The sequence below is a fragment of the Medicago sativa genome, chromosome 1, assembly GCF_051527215.1.
Source record: "Medicago sativa cultivar Bolivia chromosome 1, Bolivia_mono, whole genome shotgun sequence".
Taxonomy (NCBI): Eukaryota; Viridiplantae; Streptophyta; class Magnoliopsida; order Fabales; family Fabaceae; genus Medicago; species Medicago sativa.
In genome coordinates, this window is record NC_140749.1 from 93,642,725 (window position 1) to 93,665,373 (window position 22,649).

Sequence of the window (22,649 nt, forward strand, 5' to 3'; positions counted from 1 at the left end):
TATTTAAAATAAAATAAAATAAAAAGATAGAATGACAATGATTGTTACGGTGCCGCTAGTCATACTTGCATGATATGTGTATAAGTATATATACCAATATATTCTATGAACCTAACCTAACCTAGTACCCTTATTGTACTATATATCGTCAATTAGAATCGGTACCGCCGTCCACAGAGAGAAAGAAATCCAAAACTCTCTAACATAATAAAGCTTGCCTATATGAAAGCTTATGGTTGTCGTTCTCTCTTTTAACAAGTAGTATTAGAGTTCTGACACCGGTCTGCCTTATGAATCTACATCCGTCGTCGTCGTTTAGGCATAACCTTGATAGCCTCTATATTCTTTATATTCGGAATGATATCTCTTTTACAAGAAAGGTTATTGTTTTACGGACATGATAATTGATGAAGATGAGACATGTATTCCATCAGCTAATTGGGTTGTTGTCGCTTTGTGTTCTCTATGCATCTTCGTATGTGAAAGCTTTAATCCAGGTAAGGGTGAGACTAATTTTCAATATTATTAAGAGTATGATTCTATAGGATGAATTTAGCATGATCAGGTTAAGTTTTGGTGAGAATTGAGAATTAGGTTTAAGAACAATTTTGATGATTGAACCATGAACAGATGTTAGATTGATGCTAAATTAGTGTACAGAACTCAGATATACCATAAGATGATAATTAGATGTTGAATTGAGGTTAGAATTAGGAGATTAAGTGAAAAGTTGGAATTTTTAGGTTTCTGGCCGTACTGACATTCATCGCTCGCACCTGCGAGCAAGAACACTCGCAACTGCGAACTAGAACCCAGAACTCGCAACTGCGAGCAATGCAACTCGCAACTGCGAGTGACCTGTGAGCCCGCAACTGCGAGCAGAATAACTCGCCACTGCGAGTAAATACGTAGGAACCCAGAATGCACACTTTGCTCGCCATTGCGAGTGAAGTTACTCGCCACTGCGAGTTAGGCTGTTAGTTGCCCAAAATTGTCCCGATGCGATCCTTTCGCACGTGTAGTCTTGAGATGACCTTAGAAGTAAGTTAGAGAGCTGTTTAGGATGCTTTCATAAGCTCCAGAAGTCTGTTATGGTGACTGAAACTAGAAGTGTTGCTGCATGAATGCTATAATGATGTTTTATGATATTTATATTGATGTAATTAATTCTTTATGTGAATGTTAACACATTCAAGCGTTGTTAATTGTTGTATGTTGCTGTTTTCTGTTGTCGACTGTTAGTGTCTTGAGGTTGCATGAGTCGGTCTATGTTGTTGGAATTTAAGAAGTCGTCCGTGATTATGAGTCGTATGAGTTGTACACGTCGTTGTCTAAGTTGTTGGAAGTTGAGTTCATTGCATACTCATTAAAGTTGGGGGCTTTAGGCCCGGCAGCCTTTGTGCTCATTAAAGTTGGGGGCTTTAGGCCCGGCAGCCTTTGTGCTCATTAAAGTTGGGGGCTTTAGGCCCGGCAGCCTTTGTGCTCACACGTTGAAGAGCTTATTATGCTCATTTTGTTGTTGAATGGTACCACATGCATTTGCATATCAAGAAGTTTCATGTTGTCTAAGTTGTTAAGTTGTTGTTGTGTTGATAGAGTTGCATGGTCAAAGATGAGTTGTGTCGTCAAGTTGAGTGTTAAGTTGATTATGATTTGCGATGAAAATTAGTAACGGTATTTGATGATTGTGTTTGTTATGAAATGAAAAATATGCTAATTGTTAATTGATGATATGTTATTAATGTTTAAGTTGTTAAATGCATTTTATTGGATTATATGCTTAATGTATTGATTATGAAATCTCACCCCTTCTGCGTATATGTTGCCTCGACCGTGGGTAATGTGCAGGTAATAAAGATTAGAGGCGTTCGTGAGTGGACTCCTCACTTGGTGTCTAGGTGCTCTGATACGTAACGGGATGGGGGCTTGCTTTTACTTCTATTCCTTACGTGTCTCTTTTATGAACTAATTTATGAGATTTTCCAATAAGGCCTGCGTGCCAAGACTTTAAAATGTTGAACTATTTTCCGCTGCAACAGTTTAAGATTTTTCATGATGTTGAATTTGAAGGATAATTATTATTATCCATTTTATGATTTAAATGAAGTATGTGACATTCCGTTGTGATCAAAATACTCTGATTTTAAATGAAATTTTTATGTTGGGAAAACGGGGTGTTACACCTGTGGCCTGCGGGTTTGGCTTTCTGGTGTTCTGTTGGGTGGTTCGATTGTAGCTGCTGGGTGTATTTTGTGTTAGGCTGTCTTTATGCAGTATTGTTGTGCTTTCAGTGTGGTTTTCCTGTTGCTGGGCAGTAAGGGCCTTTTGTTTTAATTTGTGTAGTAACAGCCTCGGCTGGTAGTCTTTTTTGCAGCTTTTAAGGGCTGTTTTGGTGTTTTTGTCTCAGCCTTTGCACCAGGCTTTCGTTTAGGGGTGGTTTTTAAAGGGGTTTTTGTTCGAGCCGGTGATTGTTGAGGCAACCGATTTCCCCTTCTTTGTTTTTTTCTCCACCCAAGCTTGTTAGTGCGTCTTGCACGGGCTTGTTGGTTAATAATATTTGCCGATTCAAAAAAAAAACTATATTATAGGAGATATTTGTGCAACCAGAATCCAAGCATTTGTTATTGAGTTGGAGTAATTAGTAGATTTATGGATTATTGCATCTAAAAGGATCCTAAGGTATTTGTTGGGTTCCTTAGATTATGGTGGGTCGTTACCAAGTAATATGGAGGAAGAAGGTGTTTTACTTGGCTTTAAATTGCTTATTTGTGTGGAGATAGGACGGGTAAAAGACGTATTTCTGTTTGGTAAAAATAGCGGATAGCTGATAAGCTAGCTGATAGCTTTTAGCTGATAAGCTAGCTGATGGCTGATGACTGATAAGCTAGTTGAAGTGTTTGGTAAAATTAGCGGTTTAACTAGCTGATAAATGTAAAATGACATAAAAGGGTATTATTAATTCAAAATATAAAGTTTATATAACTTGATATTTAAATATTCAGGAATTCTTAATTCAATTTTGTTTTTTAAAAAGTAATTGAAATTTATAAATTTAATATATCTTTTATATTGTAAATTAAATTTTATTCACTAAAAAATTTATTTAAGTATAACGAGGTATATATACTTTTTTGTCAACGGAGGTATATATATTTTTTGTCAACAACATAAGGCAAGAGAGATAAATGGAGGTATTTTGTCAAAAAAAAAAAAAAAACAAGAAGATAAATGGAGGTATATATTGTCAGCAACATAAGACAAAAGATAAATGGAGGTATATATATTGTCAGCAACATAAGACAAGTGAGATAAATAATAACGAGGGATGTATTTGTCAAAAAAATAAAATAACGAGGGATGTATATTTATTAGGGAAAAAAACGAGGGATGTATATTAGAGAATTGTAGGTTTGAATTAAATTATAATAAAAGGGTAAAAATGGATTTTAGATAAAACAATAGGGGTAAAAGTGGAAGAAAATATGAGAAGCTATAAGCTATAAGCTCAAACGCTACTTGGAATAGCTTCTGAAAAATAGCTTATAAGCTCGTGAAATAAGCTATAAGCTCATGGTCAAAAAGTGTTACCAAACAGAGCTATTTTTGTCAAATGAGCTTATAAGCTAGAAGCTAAGAGCTAAAAGCTCTTTTTTGGTGTTTACCAAAAGGACCCATATGTGTTTGAATTTACGAAAGCATGTTCTAAGAATCAACTAGTAATATCTTTGTCCTCATGCAAGAAAGAGTATATAATAGGAAGTTATGCTACCTATCAAGCCCTATAGTTGGAGTCCTTGTTGGTTGAGTTAAGGATTGAAGTGATGCAACCTGTGTCATTGATAATAGAGAACAAATTTTATATCAACCTTGCTAAAAATCTAGTTTGAAGGATCAGAGATTATATTTCATTTTCTAAGATAATGAGGGAAAATAACATGCATTGTGACCAAGATATTGAGTGCATGTCAATTTGAAGAGTTAACGGTGTTTTTTTTGAAGGAAGTTAACAGGTGTTGTTTCTCTTAAGTATTTGAGTTAAAAGAAAGTATTAGATAGTAAGTCAATTGGACTAGCATGGTGTCATGACCATTCTAAGATGGTACTCTAACCACTTTAATATAATGTTTTTATCATTCTAACCTCTAATTTCTCTAAGGCATAAAATACAGAAAATGACTATATTCTTAAAATTATTCTTATTTTTTAAGGGACAGTATATCTCGAAAGGGATTATGATTTTAAGAATATGCTTATTTCCAAATTGAAAGAGACTATATTATTAAGATCATTCTTATTTTCGAAGGGACAATATATATCGAAAATGATTATGATCTTAATAACACTCTTATTTTCGAAGGGGAAAAATTTACCGAATGGATTATGTTCTTAAGACTATTCTTATTTTCGAAAGGGACATTATTAACCGAAATAACTATGACATTAAGAACACTCTTTGAATCCGAAGGAGCAAAAAAAGAGGGAGAAAAAAAAAATAGCTCGAGAGCACAAGCTAAAAGGAGAAGAAGGGAGAGAAGTTCTTTGACAACTCAAGAGAACTTTTAGTGTGTGTAAAAGTGAGGGAGATGAACACTATTTATAGGTAAAGAATCAAAGATAAGTTACAGATCCAATGACTAGAATTAGTTGACTTCCACAAAATCAATGACTTAATCTCGCCTCATAATGAGCACTCAACGAACGAATCGACGTAAAAAAAAAATTAATTCACACATCACACTCACAGTGTTCCAACAACTTTTTAGTGTATATTCCGTTCTAATTTTTTTTTCTGGTACAATATTCGGTTCTAAATTTAGATAAATCAAAATTGATCGTAGAAATATAAAATTGATTTTGAAATATTTATTTGTTTTCGAGTAAATTAATTTTATCTATAGAGTTGATTTTATTTAAAGTTAAGAATTTTTATTTTTATTTAAAAAAATAATTTTTACATTTAAATTTATTATTCGCATAATTTTATCAGAATTTATCCAAACACAATTCAACTTTCCTTCAATTGATAGTTTTTGTCATCGAATGGACGACAATGCATCAAACTCACATTGGTCCGGTGGTCCCCACAAAAAAGCAACTTAGTAAGAAAAAGCATAAATTATCCAAAATTAGAAATACACATCAAACTATAACGACCAAAAGCACAAATTAACTTAGTAAAAAACACAGCATAAAATTAACCAAAACCAATTAACAGTAATATAAAACTGATGAATATTTTAAGTTAGGAATAAATCTAATCTAATCTAATCTAATCTACTGTCGACTTTGGTCATTGGCGGTGTCACCGCATAATTCGGACGAAATGTATAATGTTTGTGTCTTTTGTCTCTTTCTTACTTTGTTTTTTTGCTGACTTTTGCGTTGCACACACTCTCTTTCTCTTTCTCTTTCTCTCTCTCTCTCTCTGATAAGAATCATTTGTGTCTGTCTGTGAGTAAGAGAGAGAAAATGGTGAACATGATGGAATGGCAGAAACAACAAGTACAGAATGGGAATGTCGAAGCGATGTATGTTAAGGTGATGACTGATGAACAATTGGAAACTCTGAGGAAACAAATTGCTGTTTATGCTACCATTTGTGAACAGCTTGTTGAGATGCATAAAACTCTCTCTGCTCAACAAGATCTTGCTGGTACTTTTATGTTTTTTTTTACTAATTATTCCCTGATCATAAATTCCCTTTAATTTTTATATTATTTTGCTTTTGGATTGCTTTTCAAAATTGGGAAATTTCTATCTCTATATATATATGCACAAAACCACCTTCATCTTTGGGCTTTGACTTGTTGGCCCTTCAATTTTAATTTTAGTAATTAGCTTAAGTTTGAAAGAAAAAAAAAAAATCATATTTCAGTTTCTGTGTATTTCTCTACATTTTTAGTTGCAAATAAGGTACATAACTTTTTTTAGGGCATGTTTGTAATCACACTAATGAGTTTTTGTTGTAGATGTGCATGTTTGGTATCATAGTAAATTTACCGGTATCACCGTGGTGATTTTGTAGAGATGCTACACCTCCTCAAAATCACGATGACTCAAATTTTTGCAAATTCACCGTGATACCAAATATACACTAAAATACAGTTCTCCTTCATTTCGCCAAAGATTCCAAATATTTAGTAGTTCTTTGTCAGTGCAATTTATCTCCTATAAATTCCCATTTATTCATTCATATCTGTTCTTGTGTCAGTTGGATTTGTCTGCATCATGTTTAATGTGTAAAGTTAAATGTTAAGTGGCACAGAAAACAAAACCATTTAGGGAAGGGTAAATTGGTACAAACAGCAGCAGGACTACTTCCTAAAGAGGGAATGAATGTGTGGATATCCATCATGTTCTAGTGATAATCAAAGCATTCCCTATTACCTAAGGCATCCTGATTTGTAGAAAATGACAATGACACTGCAAAATATCTGCATTATTACTTCATTTCCCTTACATAGAAAAATCAAACCTGGTTGATTTTTTATCTTGTACTTTGCTTTGACTGCTATCTTGTGCAGCATAACCATAAGTACATGAGGTGTTAGCTATATCCAAAGCTTTCAACTTGTCAAGTGAATGTTAAACTAAGTCCACAAGATGTTAACTTAGTTTAAACTTGAGGTTCCTCAAGGGACGGAGTTGAAATCCCCTCGAAATGACCACATTGTCACTGTAATTAATAATAATTTCCTTGTCCCCCAAATTTTTTTTTTTTAAAAAGTGTTTTTTGTTTTTGCATTTAAGAGGATATTATCACTTGATTGAATAAACATACATTTGTGGATAAACGATTATGGAAAATATCGCTTGATTAAATAACAAACATTTTTGGATCTCCTAGAATCAGAAGTACTCTTGAGATTGTATAGATTATAGAACCTTATATTTCTCTTACCCCCCACAAAAAAAATGGCAGGAATTTGTATCTTTTGGCAATTGGCATATAAAAACTGTCACTTGTTGTTTAAGATCCAGCATTCTCTAAAGAAATGCTAAATGTTATTTTTTCCTTTCATCAGGGGTTAGGCTGGGAAATTTATACTGCGACTCATTGATGACAGCTGGTCACAAAATCACATCCAGACAGAGGTGGACTCCTACACCGGTTCAGCTCCAGATTCTTGAGCGTATATTCGATCAGGGAAATGGAACTCCAAGCAAAGAAAAAATCAAGGAGATTGCTACTGAACTCAGCCAGCATGGCCAAATTTCTGAAACGAATGTTTATAATTGGTTCCAAAATAGGCGTGCTAGATCGAAAAGAAAAATGCAAAATGGGGGAACTAGTAACACTGAATCAGAGGTAGAGACTGAGGTTGATTCCAAGGATAAGAAGACAAAACCAGAGGAATTTCATTCTCAACAAAATGCTGCTCTAGGGGATGAAAATTTGTGCTACCAGAACCAAGAAAAATGCTCTGAATTGCAGTACTTGAATCATGATTCTAACAAAACATATTCCGTGTTTCCATCGGATGGCGGTATAAGATCCACCAGAAATTTGAGTGGCATGTCTCTTTATGATGAAGTGCTATCAAACTCAAGTATGTAACATCTTGTGCTTTCTTCCTTCATTTGTCTTTTCATTGCCTATATTTTTCGTATGATCTTATATTGTAGTTAAATTGACCTTAGAAAGAATCTAGTTGAAATTCGGTAAAATCTTAAACTAGTTCTACCAAGAAGTGTACAAATTTAGGGGTTTATTTTGGATATCTTGATATTATATGACAAATGGACATTAACCTTGGAATACTAATTTGAAGATTTGATTAGGTTTATATTCAATGAGAATAGTAATTAGACACTCTTTTAGAAACACTTTTGAACATAGTCTTTGTAACAAAATTTGATTTATTTGTCTTGTAATTTAGTCATTTTATAAAAATTGTGTTTAACATTTTAGTAAAGGAACTCACAAAGAATGTCTTGAGAGTTTGTCCAAAAAAATGTTTTACTAGCATTTTCTATTTCTCACAGTAGCCTCTCACCATTGTAGCTTTTGGGCTGACAATCAAGACTGGTATTGCCATATTCTTTTCCTGATATTTTTCAGGGAATGACTATCTAGCTGGAAAAATGGAAGTATCTGGGAGTTACAATATATACCAGCAAGCAGAGGACTACAATTTGGCAGGTTGATATTTTGGTGCAACTTCTATCAATTATGACTAGCTGTGAATAACTTTGAGTGTGTTGCCTGGGCTTATGTTCGTGTGAAATCAAATTGAATCAATCAAAGCTATTAATATAGCCACCTTTTAAGATAGTTACTGGAAATATTTCCAGTGATTGGCATATAAATGTTATTACATCATATTTTGGAGCTTGTTTCTTGGTTGCATATTTTTACTATTTTCTTCCGGCAAGAAAATATATTGAGGAACTTAATGCCCACGAATATTTTACTTCCAGTTCAGAAGGAATTATGTAATATATCTCTATGTTTTGTTTTTACTTTTAATTATGAAGTTGTCATCTTATAACCAAATGGTTAACTTTTAAGAAGAAATTGTTTGAAAGAATTCGAGTTTGAATCCCTTTGAAACAAAAGCTCAACAATAATACAATTTGTCAATTTGAGCAGAGTCCTCTAAGATATATCAATGATCGGTGTAATAACTTGAGAGGTTTTTGAAGTAGACGATCAAATGACGATTGAGAATGCATCAAAAAGAAAAAAATTACGAATGAGAATGAATATAATTTATCTCAAAGGGGATATATACATTGGCTGTTTTTGCATTGGTTTTCTATCTTTTTGTTCAGACTCCGATTAAGTTCAATAATAAAAATTCAATCAAAGTAAGTTTTGTGCAAAGACAAACTAATAATGGAATCCTATTTATATTGTTGATCTGATCATGAGTAAAATACCATGAACTTGTGTTCTTACAAAAATAAGGCCAAAATGTTAGTGATATCAATTGCCAATATTCTCATCGAGTTTTTGTTTGAGTTTATCAAAATTAGTCAGGATTCGTTTAACTTAATAATGCAAAACCATCTTAATATTCATTGCAACTTACAAAATATGAATAATCTTGTTGCACTTTTTTTTGTTACAATGCTAAACAACAAAACAAAAGGAAAAACAAAAACAAACTACACTTTAGAAAAGAAAGTTACAGCTGCATCCATCTTCACAAGATACAAGAGATCATATGTAGGAGAGACATGATAAAAGAAGATCACTATCTGAAAAGGCTCCAAGTCTTGCAAAAAAATCCGCAGATTGATTTTCCTCTTTGAGAGTGTGATAGACTATAATGCTACTCTGCTCAATCATATCCTTCACGTCTTGTATTAAAACAGCATAAACATGAAGCTTGGAAGTTGGATCTTTGATGAGGTTAACAACAGACGAGCTCTTCGATCCCCATATTTTTAGCCAATAAGAGACCCTGGTAAATATCATATAACTCAGCATGGAGTATGTCGGATGATCCTTAAATGTAGCCTGAGAAACCCGATAAATAAAAACCAACATTGTTTCTAGTAATCCCACCATAGCCAGCTCTAACGGGCAAGCCTAGGCAACCACCATCAGTGTTAAGAATGATGCAAGAATGGTTACTATTGTTCTACTTAATATGTCTATCACCGAGCATAGTATTGGAATTCACAGAAAAGCAAATATTGAAATTCTCTACCATACTATGAATATTGAAAGAGAGGTGATTAAGAGACCAAGTTTCATTGTTTAGACACATAAGATTACGATGACGCATGCCCATCAAGTGCAAGTCGAGGATAAGAAGGATTGGGAACCCATAGAACTAACCTTAAGCCAATCACTCACATCCATGTTGGAATTTTTTTTTATGATCATTAAAACCAACAAGCTGCCAAGTACCTCTAGAGAAAGTGCAATCTCGCACAATATGAAGAAAGGTCTCTTCAGCAAGGCCGCAACAAGTGCAAACAATCGAGGGGGAAATATTCCTATGGTCAAACAAAGAAAGGATGGGACAGAGTTGTGGCAAGCCAACCAAAACATAAACTTCAGCTTTTTCGGAAGGTTTAATTTCCGAATACAAGTCCAAGAGCCATTTTGATTAGAAAGAGGTAGAGAGCTAGTGCGGGACAACATCCATGTATACCCACTTCTTTTTAAAATAAAAACTAAATTAACCCACCTAAATTACCATCGGAAGAGAATCGAACCTAAAACCCTGAGAATGAGCACATTCCTAGGTCCCAAGTCAATACCACGAGGCCAACCCAAATGGTATGTATACCCACTTTTGGTGGTGTATGTTCCATTTTTATTTGTTGTGCAATTGAATGTGTCATCTATGAAGGCATTAAACTTGATATCCATATTATTGATAAGTTTAAATGCCATAGAGGGGAGATGTGAGTTCAAAACCTGAGTATAGAGGTCATTTCAGGAGAGCACATCTTTAACAGTTAAATGTACATCATGAATGTCTATGAATGAAGGTAACAATCCTATAAAACCAAGAGTATTCCACGGACAAAAGGAAGACTCTAAGAAACTCGCACACCAAGAGACACCGTCTTTGATTGCATTTTTAGTATGAATAATGGTGGACCAAGTGGGTGAATCGGTAGCTTGAGTGCAAGGAACATGAAAAAAAACAATTTTTTTTGTTGTCTATCACAAAACTACAACACAACTTTTTGTCTCACGTAGAAGTTATGTAAAATACAAAAATAGTTTTTTGCCATCAAAAATCCTATAAAACCAAAAATTATTCAATACCATAAAAGTTTGTCATGTGTTGTTCTGTCTTGTACTGTGTTGTTTTGTCATGTACTATTCTGCCTTGTGTTGTGCTGTTTTGTCCAGTACATACTGTTTAACAAATCAAACACGCCCTTATATTAAGAGAAAGATGGAGTACTAAGATCATCTCTAATGGGGAGTCATTTACCTAATAAGGACATCAACATATTAATGGCCCCCCATTGGAGGAAGAAAAAAAGGGGACAGCTATTACCTACCAACAACTATACAACGACTTCATCTCTTCAACAACTAAACAACTAACGAGTCTCACGATTAAAATAGAAAATAAAGTAGATAAACATTGGTCTCACTATCTCAATTTCATGTGATTCTTTCTTTTTTTGAATTTCTTTTTAATCACTTGATCTAAATGCACATATATTAAAGCATATATTAATTTATTTTAAAATTATAAATAAATGATGTTAGGAAAAAAATCTATTTTAGATTCTTTTTACGTTTATTACAATTATGGATGCTGAATGGTCCAATAAAAGAGACACAGGTAGTATATTGAAGAGGGTGGGGCCGAATCTGGTGTGTGCAGGAGTATGAAAGTGTTGGCGTAACGTTACAATAATCAGTCACATTGCGCAGAGAGAGAGAGAGAGGGGAAGAAAACTCAAACGAAAACTCAAACAAAAAGCGATTCGTCGTTACGTTTAGATTGTGATCTCTTTTTCTTTGAATTCCATTCCATTCCATGTCGCCAACAACGAATAGCTTCTAACTATTCGGATTCCGATTCCGATCTCTGTGCTGTGCTTTGGAGTGTTGAATTTTGAGCGATGGCAGCAGCACCTGCAAGAGCTCGTGCCGATTACGATTACCTCATCAAGCTTCTTCTTATCGGCGACAGTGGTTCGTTATTTTATTTCATTTCATTATTTTCCAGATCTTCATGTTATTCACTTTTTATTAATTCATCTGCAGAATATTATTAATTATCTTTACAATCACGCACACCCAATTTTACATCAATTTAATGTTAATAGTTACTATGTAATCTTATAGTCCACACATCAAATTGAAGACCAAAATTTGTTAACAATAATATACTAAGTTAATAAAATTTGTTGAGTATGGCTTGTGGCATTTAGATAGATATTACTTGAAAACGTTCATACATTTTTTTGAGAAAGTAGATGACCATAACCCGGGTAATAGAGATGATATATTACTATCTTAGTGATAACAAAGAAAAGAGGAGATGTTGTTGGAAAAGAGAGGAATGATTAGAAAGACAAAAACAAAAGGAAAACGATGTTTACTCCTTGGAAATGGAAGATTACTGGAGAATAGAGGTCATAGAGATGTTACGTTGAGATTGAATAGTTTCGATTCAGAGTATAAAAAGTTGGAGTCTTTCATACGAGGCCACTGTTACCGTTACAACTACTTGAACCATGGGTGCCACGAGAATGGCAGTTGCCGTGGCTTTTCCTTCAAATTTCTCAATATCACAAGGTTTGTATGATCCGTTAGTCAAAATTCTACTATGCTATGGCAATGCCGCTATTTTTCTTATTCTTATGGAATGAAAATTTAGGGACTACACACTCCATGCCAAAAGACCCACCAACCTCGTTGAGGATTTACAATGGATTTTGTATGTAACCTACCAATTTCATAATTTTGGACTAGATCTCATATCACAGCTGGTGTGAGCGGAAAGTCTAACTATTTGTGCCAATCACAATTGGTTCACCGCTGCAATTTGATGGCCTTGTATCTTGTTTGAGTTAATTTTTCTTATAGTTTGAAAACATTTGACCTTTTATTTTTACGTACTTTTCTGACTCAACTATTTGTAGGTGTGGGGAAGAGTTGTTTGCTTTTGAGGTTTTCTGATGGCTCATTCACAACCAGTTTTATCACCACCATTGGGTTAGTATTTGTAATAGAGTAATGATATTTTAACAACTACTTTTGTACTACTTCTGGGACAACCTTGTTGTTCTCTTCTTATTGGTCAAAAACAATGGAGAGAGAAAAAGGAAGAGAGAGAATAAGAAGATAATGTAAGTATGAGAGAGAAAGTTGTACAAAAGTTGTACCAAAATGGATGTACAAATATCATTTCTCTTTGTAATAATGCTATAAAATCTCATGTTTAATAATGCTATAAGAGTTTCTTTCTCTTTCAATATGATTTAGAAATACAGCAAACTTGGGCCTATAGAGTTTGTCTGATATATAATGCTTATTAAATCTCATATTGAAATATAAACACTTTCTCATCGTTGGTACCGAATTTCCTTCATCTTATACACATAAGTAATTGTACTCAACCAGACATATATCTATATTTTTTCTAAAAATAAAATCTTATTATAAAAATGCATGGCAGCATTGATTTCAAGATAAGAACCATTGAACTTGATGGCAAACGCATTAAGTTGCAAATTTGGGACACAGCTGGTCAGGAGAGATTCCGAACTATTACTACAGGTATGTGTTTTGTCTTGTGCAAACTTGTTTATGAATTCAATTGATAGTTGTTCATTTGGTCCCATACACTGGGAACTCGTAATTAATAGGCTTACATGTTTACCCACATTCCTGTTGAAGGAACATGTCTTAAAATGTTATATTCTGTTGCAGCTTATTATCGTGGAGCCATGGGTATCTTGCTGGTTTACGATGTTACTGATGAAGCTTCTTTCAATAGTACCCTCCTTTCCCTGATCTTATTTCTGCTTAAAGACAATTCATTTTGATGTATTTATTATGCACTAATGTCTGAAAATTGTAGGCTTCATTTCTCTTAGTAAATTGTATTTCCTTCTTATTTCCCCATCCATTCTTGTTCCTTTTGACCTCTAATACTCTCCGACTCACATTTAACTAGCCAGACAATCAATTGATCTGTTTTTTTATTTATTTTTATTTTTATGATTAAGCTTCCATTGTTTATTCTGCTTGCCTTTTGATGTAGCACGCTTCTTTCTGTTCAGATATTAGGAATTGGATTCGCAATATTGAACAACATGCTTCTGACAATGTAAACAAGATACTTGTGGGAAACAAGGCTGATATGGATGAAAGTAAACGGGTATGTCCATCTCGAGGCCCTTTCTACTTTTACTTGACATCTTAGCTGTTTGGGGTATGAGGTTAGTTGACAAAGCAATTATTGTATGATTGACTCTGTGCCCATACCACATTTACTTACGGATCTGAGATTTAGTAATATTTGTCTGCTTTGTGTTATATTTTCCTTCAATACAAACATAAGGTGTTCGTTTTTCTCTAGGCTGTACCTACCTCCAAAGGTCAAGCTCTTGCTGATGAGTATGGTATCAAGTTCTTTGAAACTGTGAGTTGCAATATGCTTGATATTCACATTTTGTTTACATTATATTATTTCTATATACTTATTTTGAAGAACACATGCAGAGTGCAAAAACAAACATGAATGTGGAGGAAATTTTCTTTTCAATAGCAAGAGATATCAAGCAAAGGCTTGCAGACACTGTTTCTAGTACTGAGGTACCTTGTTGACTCTTTCCTATCTTCATTTTTGTAGTCCTCAGAAGTGGAAGTTTATGCATGAATAGAGCCTTCTCTCCTCTCTATTATTTCTTTTTCTTCTATAAGTAAGAATTTGCCAACAATTACTTATTCTGCTAACTTGCAGAATAAGTGTATAGTTTTGTTGCTTCTTTCTTGTTTGGCTTGTTTCTCAATGATGATATTTTCTTCTATGGTGGTTCAGCCCCAGAGTATCAAGATTAACCAACAAGACCAGGCAGCCAATGGTGGTCAGGCTGCACAAAAATCGGCTTGCTGCGGTTAACGGAAAGAACCAGTATTTGGGTGCTAATGTTATTCTGATGACAATATTAGTGGGAGAGCATGTATTTGTTTCCTCTTTATCTTCCAACTTCACATGTCTTGTTTTAAAATTTATATTTTTAAGTTTTTTCTCATGTAATTGGTGGAATTTGTGCTGACTTGTTTAATTGCTTCAATTTCGTCTTTCATATGTAGTCTCTAACTCTTAAGATATCTTGACAAATAGATTATGGCAACACTCCACGTGCAAAGTATACCAGTCCCAAAATTCTATTTGCTTAAGAATATAGAAACAACCATAAGAATGTTTTTACATAATAGAAACGGGAAGCCGTGCATAAAGAGCTGGCATTTGGTAAAGAAAAACTATGAAGATGGAATGCGGAATAGAGAGCCTTGGATAAAGTCCTGGGTTTAAATCCCGTAAAGACAACATTTTACAGTATATCTTTCTTTTTTTTTTTTTTTGAAAGATTTTTACAGTATATCTTTTTTTTTTTTGAACAAATATTTATGGGCTTCCGGTTTAATTCCAGCAGCAGAGGATCATAGTTGATGTGTTGTATACGTGACCAGGGAATACTTATCTTTTATTTTGGTTAATGTTGAGATGGATAAAATAAAATGCCGGGTTATGTATTTAAAATAACATGCATTTTTTAATAAATAAACAAATAAATTTGTCAAAAATAAATAAATATAAATATATAAAATAAAATGTCACATCGGGTCATGCAGGGGGGTTCAATTTTCTCACTTATTCACCTCAAGGGAGAATTTCTAACCAAAAGCTACTTAGCCACAAAAAAAGAATTGTAGTATTTTTATTTATTTATTTTGATAGAAGTAAAGTCACATGTCCAATTTTAATTTAAATATAACATTTATGTCATATATCTTTTAGCATATTAAAAACGTAACTTTTGGTCCTCGTGATTTTAACTCAGTTGTTAGGGTGATTACATTATATATGAAAGAGCCGAGATTCGAACTCGGAGACTTCACTTAAAGATGAATTTTTAGCCAAAAGGCCGGGTGACAACAATAAAAAACGTATGTCACTCGAGTTTTGAAAAAAAAATGTTTTTTTCTTCATTTTATTCAAAATCAAAGTGCAAGAAAAGTAGGGGTAACATAATAGAAAAAGGGGCTAAGATGTAATGTAAATGTCCTTGCTACTGAGGAATGAGAAACCATATCGATTTGATTCCAAATGAACTTAATCCTATAATCAGAATACTAAGAAATGAGAAACCATATCGATTTGATTCCCAATGAACTTAATCCTATAATCTGGAGTGTGAACAACTATGCAAAATTATCTTACAATTTTTAAGAATACTTCCAACTACATAATCATTAATGTGTTTCTTGAAACAATTATCAAGTAAAACTTTGCATTTCGATGAGAAAATGAACTTATTCATCCCGGAGAACAAGACCAGCATTCCGTCACACTTGTTTATTAAGCATGGCCTCATCAACCTTTCCGAAGGTTAAATCATTGTCAAGGAAAGGAAACAGAGGCAATTTCACATTCAATATTATAAGTTAGTGACAGTTTTAAATTGAATGAGGCATATAGTTCTATAGTAGCAATATTCCTATCAAGAGATTCAAGACAAACCTTGTTACGCTTCTGTCTCGAATTTTATTCACATTTATTTTTTGAATGAACCTTGCTTTGCCTGGGTTAATGACTTTATTCGTGGCGAATGATATGAACCACCAGTAGCTGAGAGATAGTTGGCTGAAAAGCTATCAGGATGTGTATCTAGTTCTACACTTCAACTTGACTATCACTATTAGCAACTCATTTCTTCTGCATATAAACAGGTGCTAGCTAGCCCATGGTATCTACAGGTGTGGTTCATACATCACTCTATTGCTTAGAGAAATGGATTTTTTCCGAGCTAAGGATTATTGTTTTTGAAAGTTATAATTATGCAGAAATTGATCAAACGGAGGACATTCTCCCAATACATCCATGTCCTCAATGTTTGGCAGGAAGTCTGAGAAAACCGCACCAACTTCTGCTGTGTGAAAGGTAAGTCTTGAGCGATAAAAGTCCCACATCGTCTAAATCTACAACTAAACCTGATGGAAGTTGTTATTTAAAGAAGTGTCAGAGAATAATCAATGCATCTTTGCGCTTGGGGCAATGACGCAGCTAATGAGGTTCTAACCGAGGCGCGTCTATTGCTGGTTGAAAACTATTTCCAAACTCCCTCTTAGGCCTGAGTTTTGCTTAGGCCTTTGAGAATTTCTGGAAGGACTCCCTCTAGGGTAAAGTCCTACAAAATTAGTTTCAATTTTTTTAATAAAAATTAATTAATGGTCATAAATCCAAAAAAAACATTTTTAATTTTTGAACATAAATGATTATATTATTATAATACAACAATTTGTTTAATAAAAAACATTTTGTTTAAAAAAAGATTATAATACAACCATTTGTTTAATAAAAAACATTTTGTTTAAATAAAGGATTGTCTTAGATCATTAACCCACTTGGGTTGGTTTCTAGTGTCAATTTAGGTGGGTTAATTTAGCTTTTTCAAATTAAAAAAAGGATTGTTTTAGAGGTCTTGCTAACAAGTGTCACATTGTTTAAGGAATTCATAAAAAAAAAAAACTTTGTTTTGAAAATACAAGTCAATTAAAATCATGATCACACAATTTTCAATACAAAATTTACTATTTTTAGATGCTTAAACAATTTGTTAGCATTTTCCTTGTTTTAGACGTCTTGTTAATTCTCTAAATTAAGAAATGATCTCTTTAAAAAGTTAAATACTTTGATTTTTAATGCATTAGATGCACAAATTTTCATAAAAAATGATCTTTTAAAGGGACTGTTTGGTTCGAGAGTTTTGGAGGTAAGAAGAGGGGAGAAAATATTTTTAATTTGACGTGTTTATTTCAATTTTTAGAAGAAGAAGTCTATTTAGCTAATAAGGTCAGGCTACAAACCATAGCAAAACCTCTTAGGTATATCAGGTTAACTTAGTTAAGTAAATATGAATAATATTATTTATTAATAATATTATTATATTATATTTAGTACTTTGAAGTAAATTATAAATTTGTTAACTTTTTTCAGTAGTTTAAACTTATTAGTATACATTAATTTTACAAATATTTAAATGTATTATTATAAACTAGAATCAAAATATGATATAATATATAGTAACTTTCAAAAAAATTCATGTTAAATATTAAAAGAAAGTTTAATCTCATTGATTTGTTCATTTGCTATTTTATATAAATTTAAATGATATTACTTATTTTTTTAAATCATATTTAAAAATGTTCGTACAAATAATTTTTTTAAACAAACCGGCAAGTCATATCAGAATCTTAAAAGACTATTTAAGCTTAAAAAATAAGTTTACAATAAGCATCGAATCAGAGTTATGTTTTAAAAAATTTCAGACCAAGTGTAGACCTAATCTATTTCAACCCAACCTAAGAACATGCTGCCGTAATTAAAGTATAAGTAATCGTGTTTGCTTATCGCGTAATAAACTTCACCTTGGAAGTAGGAATGTAAAGATAAGCGACCTTCTCACTAGTCACTATAGTCTATAGTAAGGTCACCAACTCCCCCCTCCCCAAAAATGAAACACACGGACAAACCCTCTCATCATCATCAAATATCACTCTGCGAACCCTCCCTATTCCTCTCTGCCTCCATCGAATCCACTCTTCAACCCTACCTTTGATACTCACTCTCATCTCATATGAGATGTCTTCCCAGAAGCGTTTGATTCCAATGTCTGTAGACAGAATCAGCGATTTACCGGACTCTATTATCTGCCACATTCTATCTTTTCTTCCAACCAAAACATCTGTCGCCACAACGGCCATCCGATCATTTCGCATCAAATGCACCGGATGCCATTATAAAGATATCAATCAATTTGTTCCTGCTGCTGTTCAACGAGGACTTGAGAGAGTTTTGTCTTAGACTTGTCTACCACTTGCACTGATTTTGAAATCAGTTTAGGTCCTACACTTGAGAGTCAAGTGTTTTTAATTGTACAAACCTCGTGGTTCTTAAGTTGAAGGCACTGCACTGCTATTAAGAGAGGATGTTGTTCCTCAATTTCATTTTCCGCTCCTCAAAACTCTACATTTGAACAAAATCGTTTTTTTTTTTTGGAGATTTTAATAAGCTTCTTGAGGGGTGTGTGTCCCGTTGTAGAGGATTTGCAGATAAGATAACTGATTTACTACTCGGGTCAACCAATGAAAGTAATGGAGAGTTTAAAATCTTATCTAATTTCGCCAGAGATAATGTTTTGAATTTGCAGAGAGGAATCGGGTTGTTGTTGGACAGAGGGTTTGAGGTATGATGGACTGAGTAACAATGCACTTTAGCTAAAGTTGAAATTGATTTCTAATGTTTGTCTTTATACATAATAATGCAGATGTCCAAGCAACAATGTCAAGCTTTTCTTAACATAACTCACCTCGAGCTTGTCTTACAAAGGATCGACTGTTGGGATTCTATTTATAGCGTATATTTTGGCGAATGCGAAATTACTGAACACTGTGACGATTAAAGCCTCACAAGGGGATTTAAACATAAGGCGCCAAGCTCTGATGCAAATATTGTTGTGTCCAAGGGGCTCTCCTACATGTCAAATTTTATTTGTTGAGGAAGGTTAGTGGATGTCTACTTTGGTTTCCACTTTCTACTTGTTTCTACTTGCTAGTTGCTACTATTATATTAGATTTAGATATGTAAACTTTTCTTTGATACTAATATGGTAGTATTGGATGGATTCAAATACATCAAGTCTATTTCATTAGCTCCTCTATGGCATATATTTTCAATTAAATATTTTGATTGTAGCTCCTCCCAGCCTTTGTGAAATTTCTATTCTTACCAATAATTCTCTGACAGCAGTTCACTAAATATAATATACTAATGTATAACCACCCAAAGTTTGCAGTCGATGCATATGTGTGTACCTCGAACAATGTACATGTTTATTGTGGGCTTTCGGAAAGGAGTAATGATCCAATGGATATCATAATTTGCAATTACGTAGACTAAAGTTGTTGAACGCGAGTGTGCTTTCAATGGAAAATGAGCATAATGATCTTAGTTTATTTTTTAGTATGAGAATCGCGTTTAGTATGGCTCTCACTGTAGCTTATTTTTTAGTATGGCTTTTAGAATTTTATGACTAGTAACTTGTCAAATTTAGTTTAATTATATGCATCCACTTGATTAACTAATTGAAACGAATTCCTACAACAATTGATTTTTGGTTTTGTTTTCACTAATTTGAATATTGGATAAAATAGAATACCATCTAGATTGTTTAACTCATTTATTAAGATTATTGAGTAAAAGTAAAGAAAGGTGAAGATTGTTTAGCTCATTTATTGAAGATTAATGAAATACTCTTCACTGGGCCTTTGTTTTGTTATTGTGATATATGATCTTTCTTCTTTTATGGACTTTTCTTTTAATAAATTAAGCAAGTTAGTGGCCAGATTTTATAGTTTTTTTTTATATATTCCTTCTTGTTCTAAGGCCTATGCAACTAAGTTTAGGGTATGGGATGTGAATCAACACAAAGGGATAGTGACTGGGAATTAATGCAATTGCAAGCAAGTTAGTGGCCAGATAGTTTTTTTTTATATATACCTTCTTGTCTAAGGCCTATGCAACTAAGTTTAGGGTATGGGATGTGAATCAACACAAAGGGATAGTGACTGGGAATTAATGCAATTGCAGCATAATGGAATGCCTACATCCACTGCAGTGATAAATTTGACGCTCTTTGGGTAGGTGTTAAGGTAGAAACTGTATGGAAGATTTGAGGCTCTTTGGATAGGGGGTGTAGGCAAAATTTTATAACCTTTCTCATAGGCCCCCCCGTACCAGGCCTACTCTAGAATTATGGGAAGTAGATAATTTGCATATATGCGTAATATAGAACTTTGTTGAAATCCACAGGTGTCTCAAACGAGGCTATTCTGAGGAAGCATATCGGAAGTTTATGTATGTGCATTTAATTGTTTTCTAATAATCAATTGTTGTACTCAGTTCCTAACCAGCAAGACAATGTTGTGCTTTTAGCTTTGATGTGGTAATTTTTTTGGATCAGAAATAATTTTAGTTGGTATTGCAGTTACTACTCAATTCGAATATCTTTCTAAATTAATATTATGTATGTAAAAGTCTGCTCAAAAGAAGGGTCCAATTAATTCGTAGTAGTTTCAACTTTCAAACATGAAATTAAAGAAGGGTCCAATTTGTCTTCCCTGTTCTGTTACCCTTCTTCCTGTTCAAGTGCATAGTGTGTTTATTCTTTCTTGTTGCTCAACGATGATATTTTCTTCTATGTAGGTTCAGCCCATGTATGGGTGAGACAAGGCTTGGTTGTTGTTGGTTTAGGATCAGCCCTAAACTATCAAGATTAACCAACAAGATCAGGCAGCCAATAGTGGTCAAGCTGCACAAAAATCGGCTTGCTATGGTTAATTAAAAGAATCAGTAAGAGAATACAGGATCTACAGTGGGGCTCATTTGGATGCTAATGTTATTCTGATGACAATGTGTGGGAGCATGTATTTGTCCCCCTTTGTCTCCCAACTACAGATGTCGTGTTTTAAAATTTATATTTTTCTTTTTTCTGATTTTAGCTGGTGGAGTTGTAGTCTGACTTGTTTAATTGCTTCCATTTTCTCTTTCATATGTAGTCTCTGACTCCAAAAAGATATATTGGTGGATAAATTATCGCAACATTCCACTTGTAAGTTGTAACACATATCAGTCCAAAAATTCTGCTTGCTTAAGAATGCTTTTACCTCGAACGAAATGGGATGCCTTGCATGAAAGGGATGCATTTGGTGCTGGTTTTGATCTCTTGGGTGCCTTGTAATGGAAACATTATATAGTATTTTATAATTTCAATCAGGGCGTCTGCATTTTATGTTTAACAGCAGAGGATCGTAATCCTTGATCTACAAGGTGAAATTCCGTTGGTTCTGAAACCATTCACAGGTTCAGATTTATTGCAGTTTTCAGCCAAAGCAATTTCGGTTCATAATGCGTAACATTGGTTCATGTGTCGATTGAAATGCTCGGATTATCACCAGATAGTCTTTACATTGTATGCCAACACTATCCAATTATAATGTACACCAATACCATCTGTTTTGGATAATCTTTTTTTAGCACAAGATAGCACAAGATTAGCACAAATGCTATTTTATTTAGGCAAACAAACTTATGTAATTCATTAACAATAATATCATTGAGACAACTTGGTAATGTCTCAAATATTTAGGGATTAGCTGAATATGTGGTCACTAAACTATGAGCCGCTCCATTAGTTTACTTTCTAGAAAACTCTACCAGAGTTTGGCAATACATCAACCTAATACAACTTTGTATTATGCAACCTAGCTCAAATACATTATCATTTATGCTATTGAAACGATCTACCACAATTTACAAATTTGTAGATCCATACACAGAAACTGTTTTCATATAAAAGAAACAACACTTCAAGCTACACAACATAAGTAGTTTTTCTATTAAGAGGAACAACCCAGCTTTTATTTTTGGGGAAAAAACTCAAGTTTCATAGTCCAATTTAGAAAACACGTGGCTTTAAGATTTTAGAGTTATGATACATAGACACCTTTATGTGACAATACACCTCTTGACATCCACACAGAAATCTAACACGTGGCAACGTGAACCCCGCACAAACACACTTTCTCTTTCCTCTCCCCTTCTCTCTTCCTAATGCATGAGGTGTACAAGAGTGTAAGGAAATAAAGGGTGTCTATGTAACATTTTCCTTACATACTGAAAAGTGGGTTTAATACTACGTTTTAAGGAATAGTGCACGATGTATCACTATCCACGGGTCATTTTACTATCCACGGGTCATTTTACCCATTTATTTGGTGGTTCAGGTTAAATGCTTGGTAGTTTTAAATCACACAATTGATAAATTAGACGGCTAAAATCGCTTATTTGAAACTAAAAAAATTCAATGCATAATTGTGAGATAAAATTACGATTAAACATTTTAATTTCTTTTTTCTTGAAAAT

General features: G+C 33.6%; 2 protein-coding genes, 2 long non-coding RNA genes and 1 other non-coding gene across 6 annotated transcripts; all 5 read left to right on the top strand.

Annotated features, from left to right (window-relative positions):
- Window positions 1-169: 169 nt before the first annotated feature.
- On the top strand, window positions 170-2,153 carry LOC146959340 (uncharacterized). The gene is made up of 2 exons (XR_015024925.1): window positions 170-497; window positions 1,849-2,153. It is a non-coding gene; the product is annotated as an uncharacterized LOC146959340 (long non-coding RNA).
- Window positions 2,154-5,427: 3,274 nt separating this feature from the next.
- Window positions 5,428-8,470, top strand: LOC146959341 (WUSCHEL-related homeobox 8-like). Of its 2 annotated transcripts, none has more exons than XM_085740900.1 (3): window positions 5,428-5,653; window positions 7,026-7,550; window positions 8,006-8,470. In XM_085740900.1, exons 1-3 carry the CDS (start codon window positions 5,470-5,472, stop codon window positions 8,050-8,052), a joined length of 756 nt encoding a protein of 251 aa, XP_085597026.1. In that variant the 5' UTR covers window positions 5,428-5,469; the 3' UTR covers window positions 8,053-8,470. The 2 variants fall into 2 exon arrangements, with proteins under 2 accessions (XP_085597026.1, XP_085597025.1); XM_085740899.1 differs by having other exon boundaries at window positions 8,063-8,470.
- Window positions 8,471-11,344: 2,874 nt separating this feature from the next.
- LOC146959342 (ras-related protein RABE1c-like) lies at window positions 11,345-14,748 on the top strand. Its single transcript, XM_085740901.1, has 8 exons — window positions 11,345-11,623; window positions 12,577-12,649; window positions 13,113-13,213; window positions 13,367-13,432; window positions 13,720-13,817; window positions 14,019-14,081; window positions 14,162-14,254; window positions 14,481-14,748. Exons 1-8 carry the CDS (start codon window positions 11,551-11,553, stop codon window positions 14,559-14,561), a joined length of 648 nt encoding a protein of 215 aa, XP_085597027.1. The 5' UTR covers window positions 11,345-11,550; the 3' UTR covers window positions 14,562-14,748.
- A 1,955-nt stretch (window positions 14,749-16,703) lies between these two features.
- On the top strand, window positions 16,704-16,854 carry LOC146959343 (U4 spliceosomal RNA). Its single transcript, XR_015025090.1, has one exon. It is a non-coding gene; the product is annotated as a U4 spliceosomal RNA (small nuclear RNA).
- Window positions 16,855-18,092: 1,238 nt separating this feature from the next.
- LOC146959344 (uncharacterized) lies at window positions 18,093-21,382 on the top strand. The gene is made up of 3 exons (XR_015024927.1): window positions 18,093-18,912; window positions 18,994-19,229; window positions 20,931-21,382. It is a non-coding gene; the product is annotated as an uncharacterized LOC146959344 (long non-coding RNA).
- The last annotated feature ends 1,267 nt before the right edge of the window (window positions 21,383-22,649 follow it).

Coding starts and splice junctions, on each gene's coding strand:
- LOC146959341 (XM_085740899.1), top strand. CDS start 5,470: ATGGTGAACATGATGGAATGGCAGAAACAACAAGTACAGAATGGGAAT. Junction 5,654..7,025: donor TGCTCAACAAGATCTTGCTG/GTACTTTTATGT, acceptor TCCTTTCATCAG/GGGTTAGGCTGGGAAATTTA. Junction 7,551..8,062: donor TGAAGTGCTATCAAACTCAA/GTATGTAACATC, acceptor GATATTTTTCAG/GGAATGACTATCTAGCTGGA.
- LOC146959342 (XM_085740901.1), top strand. CDS start 11,551: ATGGCAGCAGCACCTGCAAGAGCTCGTGCCGATTACGATTACCTCATC. Junction 11,624..12,576: donor TCTTCTTATCGGCGACAGTG/GTTCGTTATTTT, acceptor AACTATTTGTAG/GTGTGGGGAAGAGTTGTTTG. Junction 13,818..14,018: donor ATATGGATGAAAGTAAACGG/GTATGTCCATCT, acceptor GTTTTTCTCTAG/GCTGTACCTACCTCCAAAGG.